Consider the following 12968-nt stretch of genomic DNA (forward strand, 5'->3'; position numbering starts at 1 on the left):
TGCCATCTCTTGTCCCCTTCCAACTTCTGGTGCTTCTTCCCAGCTAGTGTCCTGGTCTCCTCCTTCCATGTCTGTCTGTCCATCCCCTCTTCCCTCTCTCTCTGAACCAATGACTTTTACAAGAATTATTTTAGGGTGAGGGACTATTTGCCAAGGCCCAGGCATCTCACCAGGGGTTACATCACTGAAGAAAATGCCTCTCCTGCCTTAGCAGCTGTTAACTACCTATAGATCTTCAGGAAGGGGCTGGGTCTCATGAGCTCCTCCCCGTTCCGTGATGGACTATTGACAGGCAGGTTCTAGCTGCTGAGAGTTCAACAGTGTAACAGCCAGGCCATAGCTAGATGATGACAGTTCCCAACACTCCACCCCTTCCTCTGGCTTGTAAATCCTTCCTGCTCCCTCTTCCTCTGTGTTCCCTGAGCCTTGGAGGGGGTGATGGACCTCATTTAGGGCTAAACACTCAACAGTCACTTTCTCTCAGCACTTAGACAAGTTCTAAGTCTGCAGTAACTGTCGTCCACTACAAAAAGACTTTTCTCTGCCCAGAGTGGACAGCAGCACTGATCTGTGGACTTAGATGTCAATATTTAATAGTAACTAATCTACTAGGATCTATGATGTCTCCAGCCACAGACTTTCCATGATACCGTACATGATACCCTTCCCTCCTATGGAATGGGCCTCATCCAGTTGGAAAGTGGGCAGGCACATCTTGCCTGGCAGGTTGGTGATACACAGTGTCCACAGCAGAGTAAGGCCATCGGTGTCTTCTCTCCCCTCTGAAGCCTTCATAACACTTCCCAGCACTGTGAAAGCTGGTCAGCAGGGAGACAGCTTCCGGTTTGTTTTCTCTTAAGTCCTCCACCAAAGCACGTGGTGTCTTCAGCCTTAGGGGCTTCCTTTCTAGTTCTGGTGGGCAACCAGCAACAGTGCAATAGCCTGTATAGTTTGGGGCTTCAGGCACTTCCCTGACCAACACCTTGTAAAGAGGTAGCCCACCCGAGCTCTGAGTTTTTTTTTGTTTTTTGTTTTTTTGTTTGTTTGTTTGGGTTTTTTTTAGATTTATTTATTTATTATGCATACAATGTGCTGCTGGCATGTATGCCCACATACCAGAACAGGGCACCAGATCTCATTACAGATGCTTGTGAGCCATGTGGTTGCTGGGAATTGAACTCAGGTCCTCTGGAAGAGCAGGCAGTGCTCTTAACCTCTGAACCATCTCTCCAGCCCCTGAGTTGTTTTTCTTAATAAACTTATAGCTTCAGGGAAAGCTTTATGTACTCACAGAAGATATCTGTTCAAACTTAATTTTCTTTCTTTTTTTTTTTAGTTTTTTTTTTTTAAAACTTTGTGTGTGTGTGTGTGTGTGTGTGTCAGAGGTTCTACTTCTAACAACACATGCTCAGAAACACCCCTGTCTCTGACTCCAGAGGGTTCTGTGTTCCACTTCTGACAATCGTGCCTCCCTGGCCACCTAGGGGTGTATCCTAAGAGCACAGGCTAAAACATCAGCTGTGTAGGACTCTACTGCTTGTGTTCCGTAACTTAGACACCCCTTGCTGTGGACAATGTCCATGGTGAGACATAGGTCTTCACAAGGACACCTTTCCTCCAAAGGCCAGAGTTCTTCATCTTCTTGGGCCATCCTGTGGAGGATTGACTATAAGCCAGTCATCATTTCCTTAAAATAGTTAAGATATTTATTCAGCATTTGCATATAGCTCTAGAAGAGCCAGAGGCTCTAGAGTAAGACTGTAGAGCAGCCCCTTCCTGGCCCCTGGTTTCTGCAGGACTCATCTTGAAGACCAGGGCCTTGAGTTCAGGGCTTCCCTTGCCTTCCTCATGTGACAGCTCATAAAGATGCTGAACTTGTGAAAATGGGATTATGGTTCCTGGAGTTCTGGGTGTTGATTATTCCAATCTGGCTGTGTATCTGTGAGGCCATGGGTGACAAAAATACATACATGGTAGTCTCTTTAGAGTCTGTTTGGGACATGATAGGTGTCACCCATTTTTACTATGATAAATGCATTAATTAAAGAACAAGTTTTGGTTAAAATATATACATTATTTTACTGCTTTTTAGTGTCCTCTTTGGGGAGGCGCATCAAGTTGAACCCATGACCTGAGAATGCTACCCAAGTTTTCAAGTACTGAGCTAAAACCCCAGCCCCTACTTTTAGCTCTTTTTTTTTTTTTTTGAGGTATGTGTTGTCTGTTCCTAGTTTCTTCCGGACTTTTATCTGACTTTGTCAGATGTCTTTTTGTATCTATCAAGATAGTTTTTATCTTCAAGTCTGTCTATGTGATGTCAGGATACATGGCTTGCAGTGTTGAACCAACTTTGTATCCTTAGGAAGAAGCCATCCTGGTTGTGATATAGGATCTTCTTAATGTGTTCTTGAATCGACTGCAAGTACTTTGCTGTGAATTTTTGCATCGTGGGCTTTGAGGTGGGCTTTTCCCCCCCCCCAGTCTTTATCCAGTTTAGGTATTATTTAGATAAATACTGCATTTAATAATTTAGGCAATACTGACTTGGTAGATGGAGCTTGGTGGTGTTCTTTCTGCTTTTAGAGCGGTTGAGAACTGTCGTCATCAGATCTTCTTAAAGGGTTAGTAGGATTCAGTAGTGGATCCTTCTGACCTGGGGCTTTTATTAAGTTACCACCTCAGTCTCGTTGCTTGTTATGGCCTGTATACATTGTCTGCATCTTCTGGTTTTAATTTTGGTAGGTTTATATTTAGAAAATTTCTGCATTTCTTTTAGCTCTAAACTGGAGTATTCTGTGATCTACTGAATTTCCCTGGAGTCTAACAAGTCCCTTTCATCTCTAACTTTATTAATTTACATTTCCTCTGTATGTTTTGATAGGCACTTGTCAGGTTGCTAATCTCTGAAAAGAACTAGCTGTCTGTTCAATTCTATGTTTTGGTCTCTTCATCTCTTTGGTTGCGGTGACACCGATACAAACCCTGTGGTCATCAGTATCCTCTTGAGTGATGCCTCCAAGATGCTGAGGTTCTCTTGAGCTGGGGAAGAGGATGGCAGCTTGAATAGCTGCTCAATGTCGCTGCTGCCTTCTGCCCCCTCGAGGTCATTGTAACCTGGTGCCCTCTGGTGTCCTAGCACAAAGCAGTATCTGCTGCTGAATGTGTAAGTCAATCAGAACATAAAGCAAGGTCCTTGACCTAGGAAAATCCTTTCCTGCCACCAAACCTGGACATTTGTGCCCAGTCATCTTCCCACTGGCTTTGCCCTGGACTACCCTCTGGGCTGCAGTGGGAAGACAGGAGCAAATAGCATCAGTCATATCTGCAGACTGAAGAGACAGTCCTGACTTATTCGAGACCACATTCAGTAGCTGGAAAAGAAGATCGTCTCAGAAGCAGACACAGCCAAAATGATAATGGAGAGCTTGTTACAACTCTTGACTTGAGGCGGATCTTTTCATCACTGCGTCTACCTGGTGCTGCATTCATGGGCTTTGGCACCTGTTCCTTGGATGTGTTTTTAAGAGTACAGTATATTTTCTGGGGACCAGAGAGATGGCTCAGTGATTAAGAGCACTGACTGCTCTTCCAGAGGACCTAGGTTCAATTCCTAGAACCCTCATGGAGCTCACAACTGTCCGTAACTCCAGTTCCAGGGGATCTGATGAGACCCTCACACAGACACACAAGCAGGCAATCTGATAACACCCTCACACAGACACACAAGCAGGCAAAACACCAATGCACATCAAATTATATATATATATATATATATATATATATATATATATATATATACACACACACACACACATATACACACATATGTATATATAGAATATATATAGAATACAGTATTATTTTCTTTAAAAACACAACTCTAAGATACTTTAGGAAAGTCAGGTAACTACAGAGGACAGTGCCAAAAATGGTGTGACTCGTTATGTCTTTGCCCAAGAAAAGTGGCAGAGCTAATGGGCCATTTCTGTCCAAGCCTGTGTGGGGGTGGAAAAGAAGGGATAGGTGCTTCCCTGCCTTTGGCTCAAGCAGCTGGGGCTTGTTGACCCTGTTTTTAAAAAGTCTGGCATTCCCTTCTGCACAGGTTCAGTTTGAGATTTGGGTTCTGGCTCCTAGTAGAAGCACACTTGCAGCAACTGGGCATGGTGGAGCACACCTTTAATCCAGCACTCAGGAGGCAGAGGCAGGCTGATCTCTGTGTGTTCAAGGCTAGTCTGATCCACAAAGCAGATGCCAGGACTGTTGCACAGAGAAACGCTGCCTCAAAAAAAAAAAAAAAAAAAAAAAAAACTACACACAAAAGATAAAAAGGAAAGCAAGAAAGCACCCTCGTGAGGGTAGTTAAGGAGCCTTATTACAGAGGGCCTTGTCACAGAGGGGCCAGTCGAGAGCCCCCGTCACCTGTGTCAACTTCTCAGCTGAAGACAGCCAGTGTGGCTCTAATGGAGCACGTAAGGGGGCCACCATGGGGACAGGAACCTGCTTCAGCACTCAGGACAGGGGATGTAAAGCCTCCTGCTGCCCACACTGCTCCCTACTCAAGCCCTTATTTTCTCCCAGAGAGAAACCAGGGAGGGAAGGGTAGAGGGAAATATGGGTGATAGTTACTCTTCCACGGCCCGGGTTCTGCTCTGCATGCCAGCATGACCTTTTGGGCTTCTGCCACTGAATTGGGAACCAAGTTTCGCTTGCCTCCACACTCGTTCAGATGCTCTGAGCTCCTGCATCTCTGCCTGGCCTGCTCTGTTTCCCTTGTGTGCCTCCAAAGCTGCCACAGTGAGAGGCACTCTGGTTGGGGATGGATGGGGGCGGGGGTTGAACTGGGGCTGGAACCCAGAGTCTGTGGCTGTTACACATGCTCGTCTGCTGAATGTTGGACATTGACTCAGGCTGAGCTCCCCTGCCCCAGCAGGTTCATTGCAGAAGAGGCCACAGCCTCCGGGGCCAAGTGTGTGCTCACCCCCAGCCCAACCTGGATCATCGACCCCATCGATGGCACCTGCAACTTCGTGCACAGGTGAGGAGGGGCTGGGAGCTCAGGGCTTCATGTGGTCCCTGGATTTTCTTTTCAATAACCTAATTTTTGAAGACATAAATGTACAGTAGATAACTGGTCTTTTAAAAGAAAATCAAGTCTTGACTTTTTAAAAGAGCTTTCCGTCAGGCAGTGGTAGCACACACCTTTGATCCAAGATAGGCGGATGGATCTCTAAGTTCAAGGGCAACATGGTCTATAGCATAAGTTCCAGGACAGCAAGGACTGCACATAAAGAAACCCTGTCTTTGGGGTAGGGGTAGGGGTTCCGTTTGTGACTCTAAAGAATTCGGAAGGATGTTTTGTTTTAAAAATATTTTTTGCCAAACATGTTGGCACACGCCTTTAATTCTAGTGCTTAGAGACAGAAATAGGTAGATCTCTGTGAGTTCCAGGCCAGCCAGGGCCATATGGTAAGACCCTGTCTCATTTGTGTGTGTGTGTGTGTGTGTGTGCATGTGCGTGTGTGTATGTATGGAAGTTTGGTAGCACGCACCTGTGTGTGTATGTGTGTGCGTGAGTGAGTGTGTGTGCATGTGCGTGTGTGGAGATTTGGTGGCATGCACCTGTAATCCCAACACTTGAGAGATGGAGACAGGAGAATCAGGAGCTCAAGGCCAACTTGAGCTACATAGAGACCCCCCAACACACTTTTTAAAAGTGTTTTTTTCCTAATACAGACCTATAATCCAAAGGCCAAGATGGAATCACAAATTTGAGACCTGCTTTCCCTATACTTAAAATATTTTACTATACTTTAAAAACTGAAAACGTAATTGCCTATAGATGAAGCTACTGCTTTAAGGAGTTGCCACTACAAAAGAGGTGGAGTCAGGAAAAGAGGCCTGAGTCTGAGGGATGGAGCCAGGATGTGCCAGTGAGATTTGAGTGTCACTCTCAGGAGCTAACACGTGACTGCAGACTGGGCTTATGGGAGTAAGGCTGAAGGGCTACCTAGAGGTCCCTGGCAGGGACAGGTATGAGAGCTTGTGCAAAGACCCAGCAGTACAATAGGTGCCGTGACCTCCACAGCAGTACAATAGGTGCCGTGACCTCCACAGCAGTACAATAGGTGCCGTGACCTCCACAGCAGTACAACAGGTGCCGTGACCTCCACAGAGGGCAGGTATTTTAACTCGCCATTCCCTGGAGTCGTTCTGTGTTGCCAGCACTTCCTCACCCCGAGACCCACACTCACAGGTGGGGGCTGCCTAGCTCTCTGGCCCTTGTTGGCCTCCATGCTATGCTTACCTGTAAAGTAGTTCCGAGTATGCATTAAATATGACTGTGTAGTGACCGTTACCTTGAGAACTCAGTCGTGCATGACTGGGGGACCCTTTTGATGCTGTGGAGTAGTGCCATCTGCTGCCACCAGGCTGTCACTTCACTAAAGCATAACCCCTCGGTGTGCTTTGCTGAGTGGGGTACCTCTCACTTCTGGTTTGTCATCCAGGGTACTCAGAATAGGGGTGCAGTGTCCTATAGGACATTCCTGCCAACGGCCATATGTTCATGTTAAGGTCTGCTATGGCTCTGGTGTCCTTCGGGTCTCTAGTACTTCCTGATCTGCAGCCCTCAGGGGAATTGGGCTGCAAAGAGTGTCCTGAGAAGCAGGCTCTAGAGTTGACCTGGCAGTCCCAGTATGTGAAGGCCACAGCTGCAGCCTGTGACCTGAGCCATCTGAAAGCCTGCAGTGCTGGGCCCATAGCCAGCACGGCTGAGGGAACGCTGTGAGGAGCCTGCCTAGGAAGCCAGGAGGCTTGGCCTTGCCCTTCGGGGTTTCTGCACAGGATTCTGTTCCTGGTCCCACTTGGTATTTCTCCCTGTGAGTTAACAGTGCTTGGTCTTTCCTTGCCCCCTTCCTGTTTTTTAAACTCCTATGATCTTAACACAAAGGACAGATTATTTGGAGACCCAGCAACAAACCGAGAAGACTAAAACCACAGCTCTAAAATAAAACTGTCTCTCTACCACTGACTCTCCCTGCTGTTGCCTGCTTAGAAGCTCAGGCAGGAGACAGGATGGGGGTGTTAGCACTACTGAAAGGCCGCATCTGTGTGGTGGCTGCGGTCCAGCGTCTGTGATGTCATCTACTGGGTCTTCCACATGCATTCTCAAGTAGGGGCTGGCCTTTTTCAAAGTCTCTACCTGCTTAGGCTGCTGGGAGCCAGCAGTGTGGTTGTTACAATCATCTCTAGTTAGTATTATGTGGTCATTGTTACATTGTATCAGCTTTACCTCGGCTTGCAGAGCCCAGCTGTTGCTTTAAGTTAGCAATCTCACAGCACGGCTAGCTACGGCTGTTTATGTTGGAGGCAGTGGGTGAAACTGGAAAGTCATTTTGAAAGTCAAACCCAGCCAGAGCGCAGGAAGGTCCTTGTGTGCTGGATGGGAGCCTTCCAGCTTCTGAGAACTGTGTCCCTGCATTCTGTGTAACCCATGCTGCTGTCTTCCCTTGCAGATTCCCTACTGTGGCAGTCAGCATCGGATTTGCTGTTCACCAGGAGGTAACGTAACCCTCCTTGTTTGGTTTCAACCTCTGCATTGCTCTTTAGCATGTACCTTAACCGTGACTAGTACATCCAAGTATGAATTTTTCAAATCCCAGAAAATAAAGAGTCACAGAAGATTTTTGTAGGGGTGTTGGTTTTGGGCTTATCTCCCAGGCTGGGCTGGCTCTTGTTAGTGCTGTGGTCTAGTCCTAGCTGCTGCTCAAAGCTGTGAGCAGATGGTTAGAATGAATCTCCATTTGACCCCGAGAGCGTGTGATCTTGTCACAAACAAGGGAGCTCCTATTTTTGGATGACATTTTTAATCTCAATATTCTATTCTTCTTTCCCTCCTGGCTATTAGTATGAGAACATGGCCTTATCAGGATTCCCAGAGACTTTCTGAACGAAACCATAGCATGAGACCTGAAGGAAAGGCAAGGGCTGGAGGCTCATGCAGGAACATGGCAAGAGCCTTAATTCCTTGTAGTAGCATGAGCAGAGTTGGGGTCTCCATGTCTTCTACAACTGCCCCCCTTCAGAACAGCATAGCATTGCCATCCTCAGTATCATCATATGTTTCCCTCATGAGAACAAGAGTTTGCTCATACCTCACACCTCAAAGCCCTTTTGGTGTAGGTCAGTAAATATTTGAATATTGCCAGTTGGGTAAGGGATTGATGAGCCATTACTTTCTCTTTCTGGTGTTGTCACGAAGACTAGCAAGGGGTATCTAGAAAGTATTACTGGAGAGCCACACACTGATGGGAAGTCCCCTCCTGCAATCAAGCCTGTCCTGTAGGCTGGGTACCCATTTCTGAGTGGCTAAGCTTACCTCAGGGATACCTAAGACTCCGCTAAGGCATCTTAAAGCTGGGCATGCGGGTCCTGATACCACGCCTGGTGCATATTAACTCCAGATGATGAAAGTGGGCAGTAAAGGAGACAGCAGTGCTTGAGTGGGAAGCTCATCACTTCCACTTGTTGGGAGGTTTTGTCTAATTTGTCACTGTTGATTCCGCCTGGGCAGTAACCATGCTCCCTGGGGCTGTCCATGGGTTCCTGGTTCCGTTGCCTCGATGGATGTGTGCTCAGCTCTTCACACACCAGCAACCTGGAGAAAACTTAAGCTGGGTTTTTTTTCCCAGTCACAGCCAGGGGAAGGAAGGGTAGAGGGTGATGAGAGAGAGGCCACTCTAAAGATTGAAACTTTTTTAATTTTATTAGTATTTATACAGTTTAACATGTTCATCTAAGAAACAGCTTGCTTTCACGTCCAGGTGTAGTTTGAAGCCGGCTTTTCTCCATTCCTTTCTGGAAGGCGGTTTCTGTCCCATTGTCATGGTTCTGGTTCCAGCTCTAAGAGGAGCCTTCATTTTTAGACTGCTGTTGCTTCCGTGTCAAGGAGTGACGTGCGTCCGCTTTCTTCCTACCCCTTATAGCTGGAATTCGGAGTGATTCACCACTGCACAGAGGAGCGGCTGTACACCGGCAGGAGGGGCCAGGGTGCCTTCTGCAACGGCCAGCGACTCCAGGTCTCCAGGGAAACAGGTGGGGTTCATTCAGTTCCTCTCAGGTTGTTTTGGATAGAGATAGGGGAGTGGGAGATGCCCAGTGTCACCCTTACACAGATAGTGGTGGCGAGAGTGCAGAGAGTTCTAGCTCTTTTTAGGGGTGCCATGGCCCTAGTGGTCCATATAGTGCCAATGCCTGAGTGGTCAGGAGCTTTGAATTTATTATTACCTCCCCTTGTATCTGTCATCTTTAAAGTGGCAATTACTGGTTACAGTTTGGTCTGGTGGTACTAAGAGAGTAGCCAAGAGGACCAAGCAGAGCATCCGGGCCCAGCTCAGCGGTACCCATGGCCACAGTCATTCACATTTGGTCTCTGACCTGGGTGTTAGAAGGGCGAGCGCAGTAGGGATGAGCTGTGTAGAGAGGCAGTGTTTGTTTGCTTGTGCCTCAGGCCTACCACCAAGATTGCAGCTGTCTATGGAGAGGCTCAAGGACACTGTTCGCTTTTGGGAGCTAAACCCTGGAACTGCCCGCCATTAACAGTGTGCCAGCTGGGGGCTCTCCGTCCTCCCTTTGTCCCACAGTGACTAAACGAGTATCTTTTTTGCCTATAGGAAAGGTAGGGTGGGCAACAGAGAAATGCCAGGATTTTCGTGTATGTTGGTGAGGTGGAGACACGGCGGTGTGCAGATTCAGGGAAGAAAAAAGGAGCCTAGAAGAGAAACAGCTGTGGGAGAGGTAGACTTTAAAACCCCCCGCGCGAACACGTAATTGAGTCTGGAAAGGCACCAAGAGCTCGGGATGAAGCTGGTGATGGAGTATCTGCCCAGCATGCCCTAGTTTGTTCTGCAGCTCAGGACAGGACATGGGCGGCAGTCACGGCCTCGGCTCTTGTCTGTCTGAGTGTCAGAGGCTGCACATCGTAAAGAGCCCCAAAGTCAGTCTCTGCTTTCTGTTTGCTGATCCTGGCATCTGTCCCAAGATGACAGCACGTGGCTCCCAGCCTGTCTGCTGCCTTGTGCCCATTGCTGGTTTATCTTCAGCAGCTCCTTTCCATGTCACCTTCTCTCTGTTCCCCCACTGCTTCATCCTCCCTGGCCAGCCTCGGAACCATCAAGGGCAGCACGAGCCTGCCTGTGAGGAGCTGACCGACTGGCTGTGGGTGAAGGCGCTGTGTGTGGTTGTGGAGAGAGGCTGGGAGAGCGTGCGTGGACCAGAGCAGAGGGAGTGGAACTCCCAGCAGGACGATTGGCCAGTCAGTGGGCCAGAAAGAATACCTGCCCATTTCTCCCTCTGCCAGGGTTTAGTTTGGCCCTGGAGTGGTTTCAGGCCCAGCCGTGCCGGCAAAAGGCATCCGTCCAAGCCTAACTGGGAAATGCAGGGCGAGGAAGCCGATTATTAAACATGCCTGGGTGAACTTTGCTCCAGATTTCATTTGATAGGACACTCAACTATTCACACACCCGCTTCCTGGTTGGCTGCCTTCGCAGTTCGTCCAGTGACTGCAGGCTCTGAGAGACCCACCCACCTCTGCTCGAGCACCTCCTAACCCTGCAAGGGGGGAGACTTGGTCTGGCTTCCACATTTCTGGGTAGAAAGAAGCCTGTCCCTAAAACTGCTGTCCCCACTGGTCACTCACCTCCCTTCTGCACACTGCCACACTGTGCCCTCACCCCGCTTAAAGCACATCTGTGACCACATGTCCAGTGTGTACGTTCTCAGCTCTGGTCACGGATGTCAGAGTGTTCTGGGCAGTACAGAGGCTGACGACTCCTGAGGCTATGCCTGGAGCAAGTCAGGTAACCTCTCAGAACCCAAGCTGGCACGCTCAAAAGCAGCTTCAGGTGGAAGATAGAGTGATTTGGGCGCGATCTTGGAGGACTTTAATCCCAGTTCTTAAGGAAGGTGGGAGAGGCGGGCCATCCTGGTTTGCAGGACAGATTGCTAGACTACCAGAGCTACATAATAGAGAAAATCTGTCCTTTTTTTTTTTTTTTTAAGCTGTGACTGTAGGTAGCAGAGACGTGGTGGTACAGGCCTGTTATCCAGCATTTAGGAGGTGGAACAGGAGGTCTGAAGTCTTTAACTCTCAGGAAAGATACAAATTTTCCAAAGTTGTCTTCTTTTGTTTTGATGTTTGAAATGGGCTTTCCTGATGAAGGCCAGACCTGCCTTGAACTTACAGCAGCCCTTCCACCTCTGGCTCCTCAGTGCTGGATCACAGGTGTGCACTACCAGGCCCGACACAAGCTTCGCTTGGATTTAACCTGATGATGTTGGTCATTGGTGGGCTCACTTTTTCTTTCTCACTTCCAAATACTCAAGTCATGATAATTTTGGTTTATCAAAATCCTCTGACAGCTGGGCATGGAGGCACACACCACCTTTAATCTCAGAACTAGGGAGACAGAGGCAGGACAGATCTCTGAGTTTGAGAATAGCCTGGTCTACAGAGTGAATTCCAGGACAGCCAGGGATACACAAAAAAAATCCTGTCTCAAGAAACCAAGAAAGAAAAAGAAAGAAAGAAGGAAGGAAGGAAGGAAGGAAGGAAGGAAGGAAGGAAGGAAGGTTAAACCGTGTCTTTATGGGGACTGGAGAGATGGCTCAGTGGTAAAGAGCTCTGAGTGTTCTTCCAGAGGACCCAGGTTTAGTTCCCAGCACCCACATGGCAGCTCACAACTATTTGTAACTCCAATTCTAGGAGACCCAGTGCCCTCATGCAGACATACACGCAGGCAAAACCCCAATGTGAATGAAATAAAAATATTTTTTTTTATCTTAAAAAAGTCCTCTGGTTGCTTGCCTCCTTACTGTAAAGATTACTTCCAAAGAAAGAGGTTCTTTTTTTTTTTAATTTATTTATTTATTATGTATACAATATTCTGTCTGTGTGTATGTCTGCAGGCCAGAAGAGGGCACCAGACCTCATTACAGGTGGTTGTGAGCCACCATGTGGTTGCCGGGAATTGAACTCAGGACCTTTGGAAGAGCAGGCAATGCTCTTAACCACTGAACCATCTCTCCAGCTCCAAGAAAGAGGTTCTTATAGTTCAAGATTTAATGCATTTGCTAATATTCACAGCTCCATGGTTGTGAAGGACCTGGCTGTTCTCCTACTGTGTGTGACGAGAGAACTCCATGTCTAATAGCGCCAGAGCTGGGATGGTGAGACCGTGGGCTACTTTGGTGGGGACACCCACCTCCCGTGTTTGCTGTTGTCAAAGGCAGCCTAGCAAAGAGGACATCCATACCCCGATTTAATGGGCGATACTGTTGGAGCAACCAGTGGGAAGTGATGGGAACCACACTTTAAGAATAGAAGCCTAGTTGACCCCTCAGGACGGGTTCATGAGAACAGTGCCGTCCGACTTCCTTGTGTTCAGTGCAGCTTATTATGGGCCTTTTACTTGTAAGTTTGTTTTTCTAGCAATAAGATCCAAGGCTTGCCTCTTCTGTGTCGAATGTCTAAAATGTTCCCCTTGTGTGTTGGCACAGATAGTGTTGGCGAAAGTGAATAGTTCACAAATGGGTTTATTTTTAAGGCAGGATCCCACTGTGTAACCTAGTCTGTCCTGAAGCTCTGCCTTCCTGCCTCTCCCTTCTGAATGCTGGGGTTACAGAAGTGCCACCGTACCTGGTGACAGAGCTGGGATTACCAAAGTGCCACTGTACCTGGTGACAGTTTAATTTTCTTCTCCTAAGGCACTTTGGTTTTCTTCCTAGATGCACCTTTTTAGTCTTTTGTTAATTTAAAAGGGGGTTTTGTGGGGTGTTTTTTTTGTTTGTTTGTTTCATCTCTAGACTACAGTAATTTTATTGAGGTAGACTTCAGAGCTGAGTCTGTTTTCCTGGGGACATGGTTCTTTGAATATTTCACCTCTTTTTAATTTAAAAAAAAAAAAAGGTAT

General features: G+C 47.6%; 1 protein-coding gene across 1 annotated transcript in view; it reads left to right on the forward strand.

Moving 5' to 3' along the window:
• The window catches only part of Impa2 (inositol monophosphatase 2), a 31364-nt gene that overhangs the window by 13470 nt on the left and 4926 nt on the right, over window positions 1-12968 (forward strand). Inside the window, exons 3-5 of the mRNA XM_005356222.2 lie at window positions 4931-5035; window positions 7515-7560; window positions 8985-9093. Coding sequence (XP_005356279.1) covers window positions 4931-5035; window positions 7515-7560; window positions 8985-9093 — 260 coding nt within the window. The remainder of the gene's footprint in view (window positions 1-4930; window positions 5036-7514; window positions 7561-8984; window positions 9094-12968) is intronic.

This window comes from Microtus ochrogaster, chromosome 18 (genome assembly GCF_000317375.1).
Source record: "Microtus ochrogaster isolate Prairie Vole_2 chromosome 18, MicOch1.0, whole genome shotgun sequence".
Taxonomy (NCBI): Eukaryota; Metazoa; Chordata; class Mammalia; order Rodentia; family Cricetidae; genus Microtus; species Microtus ochrogaster.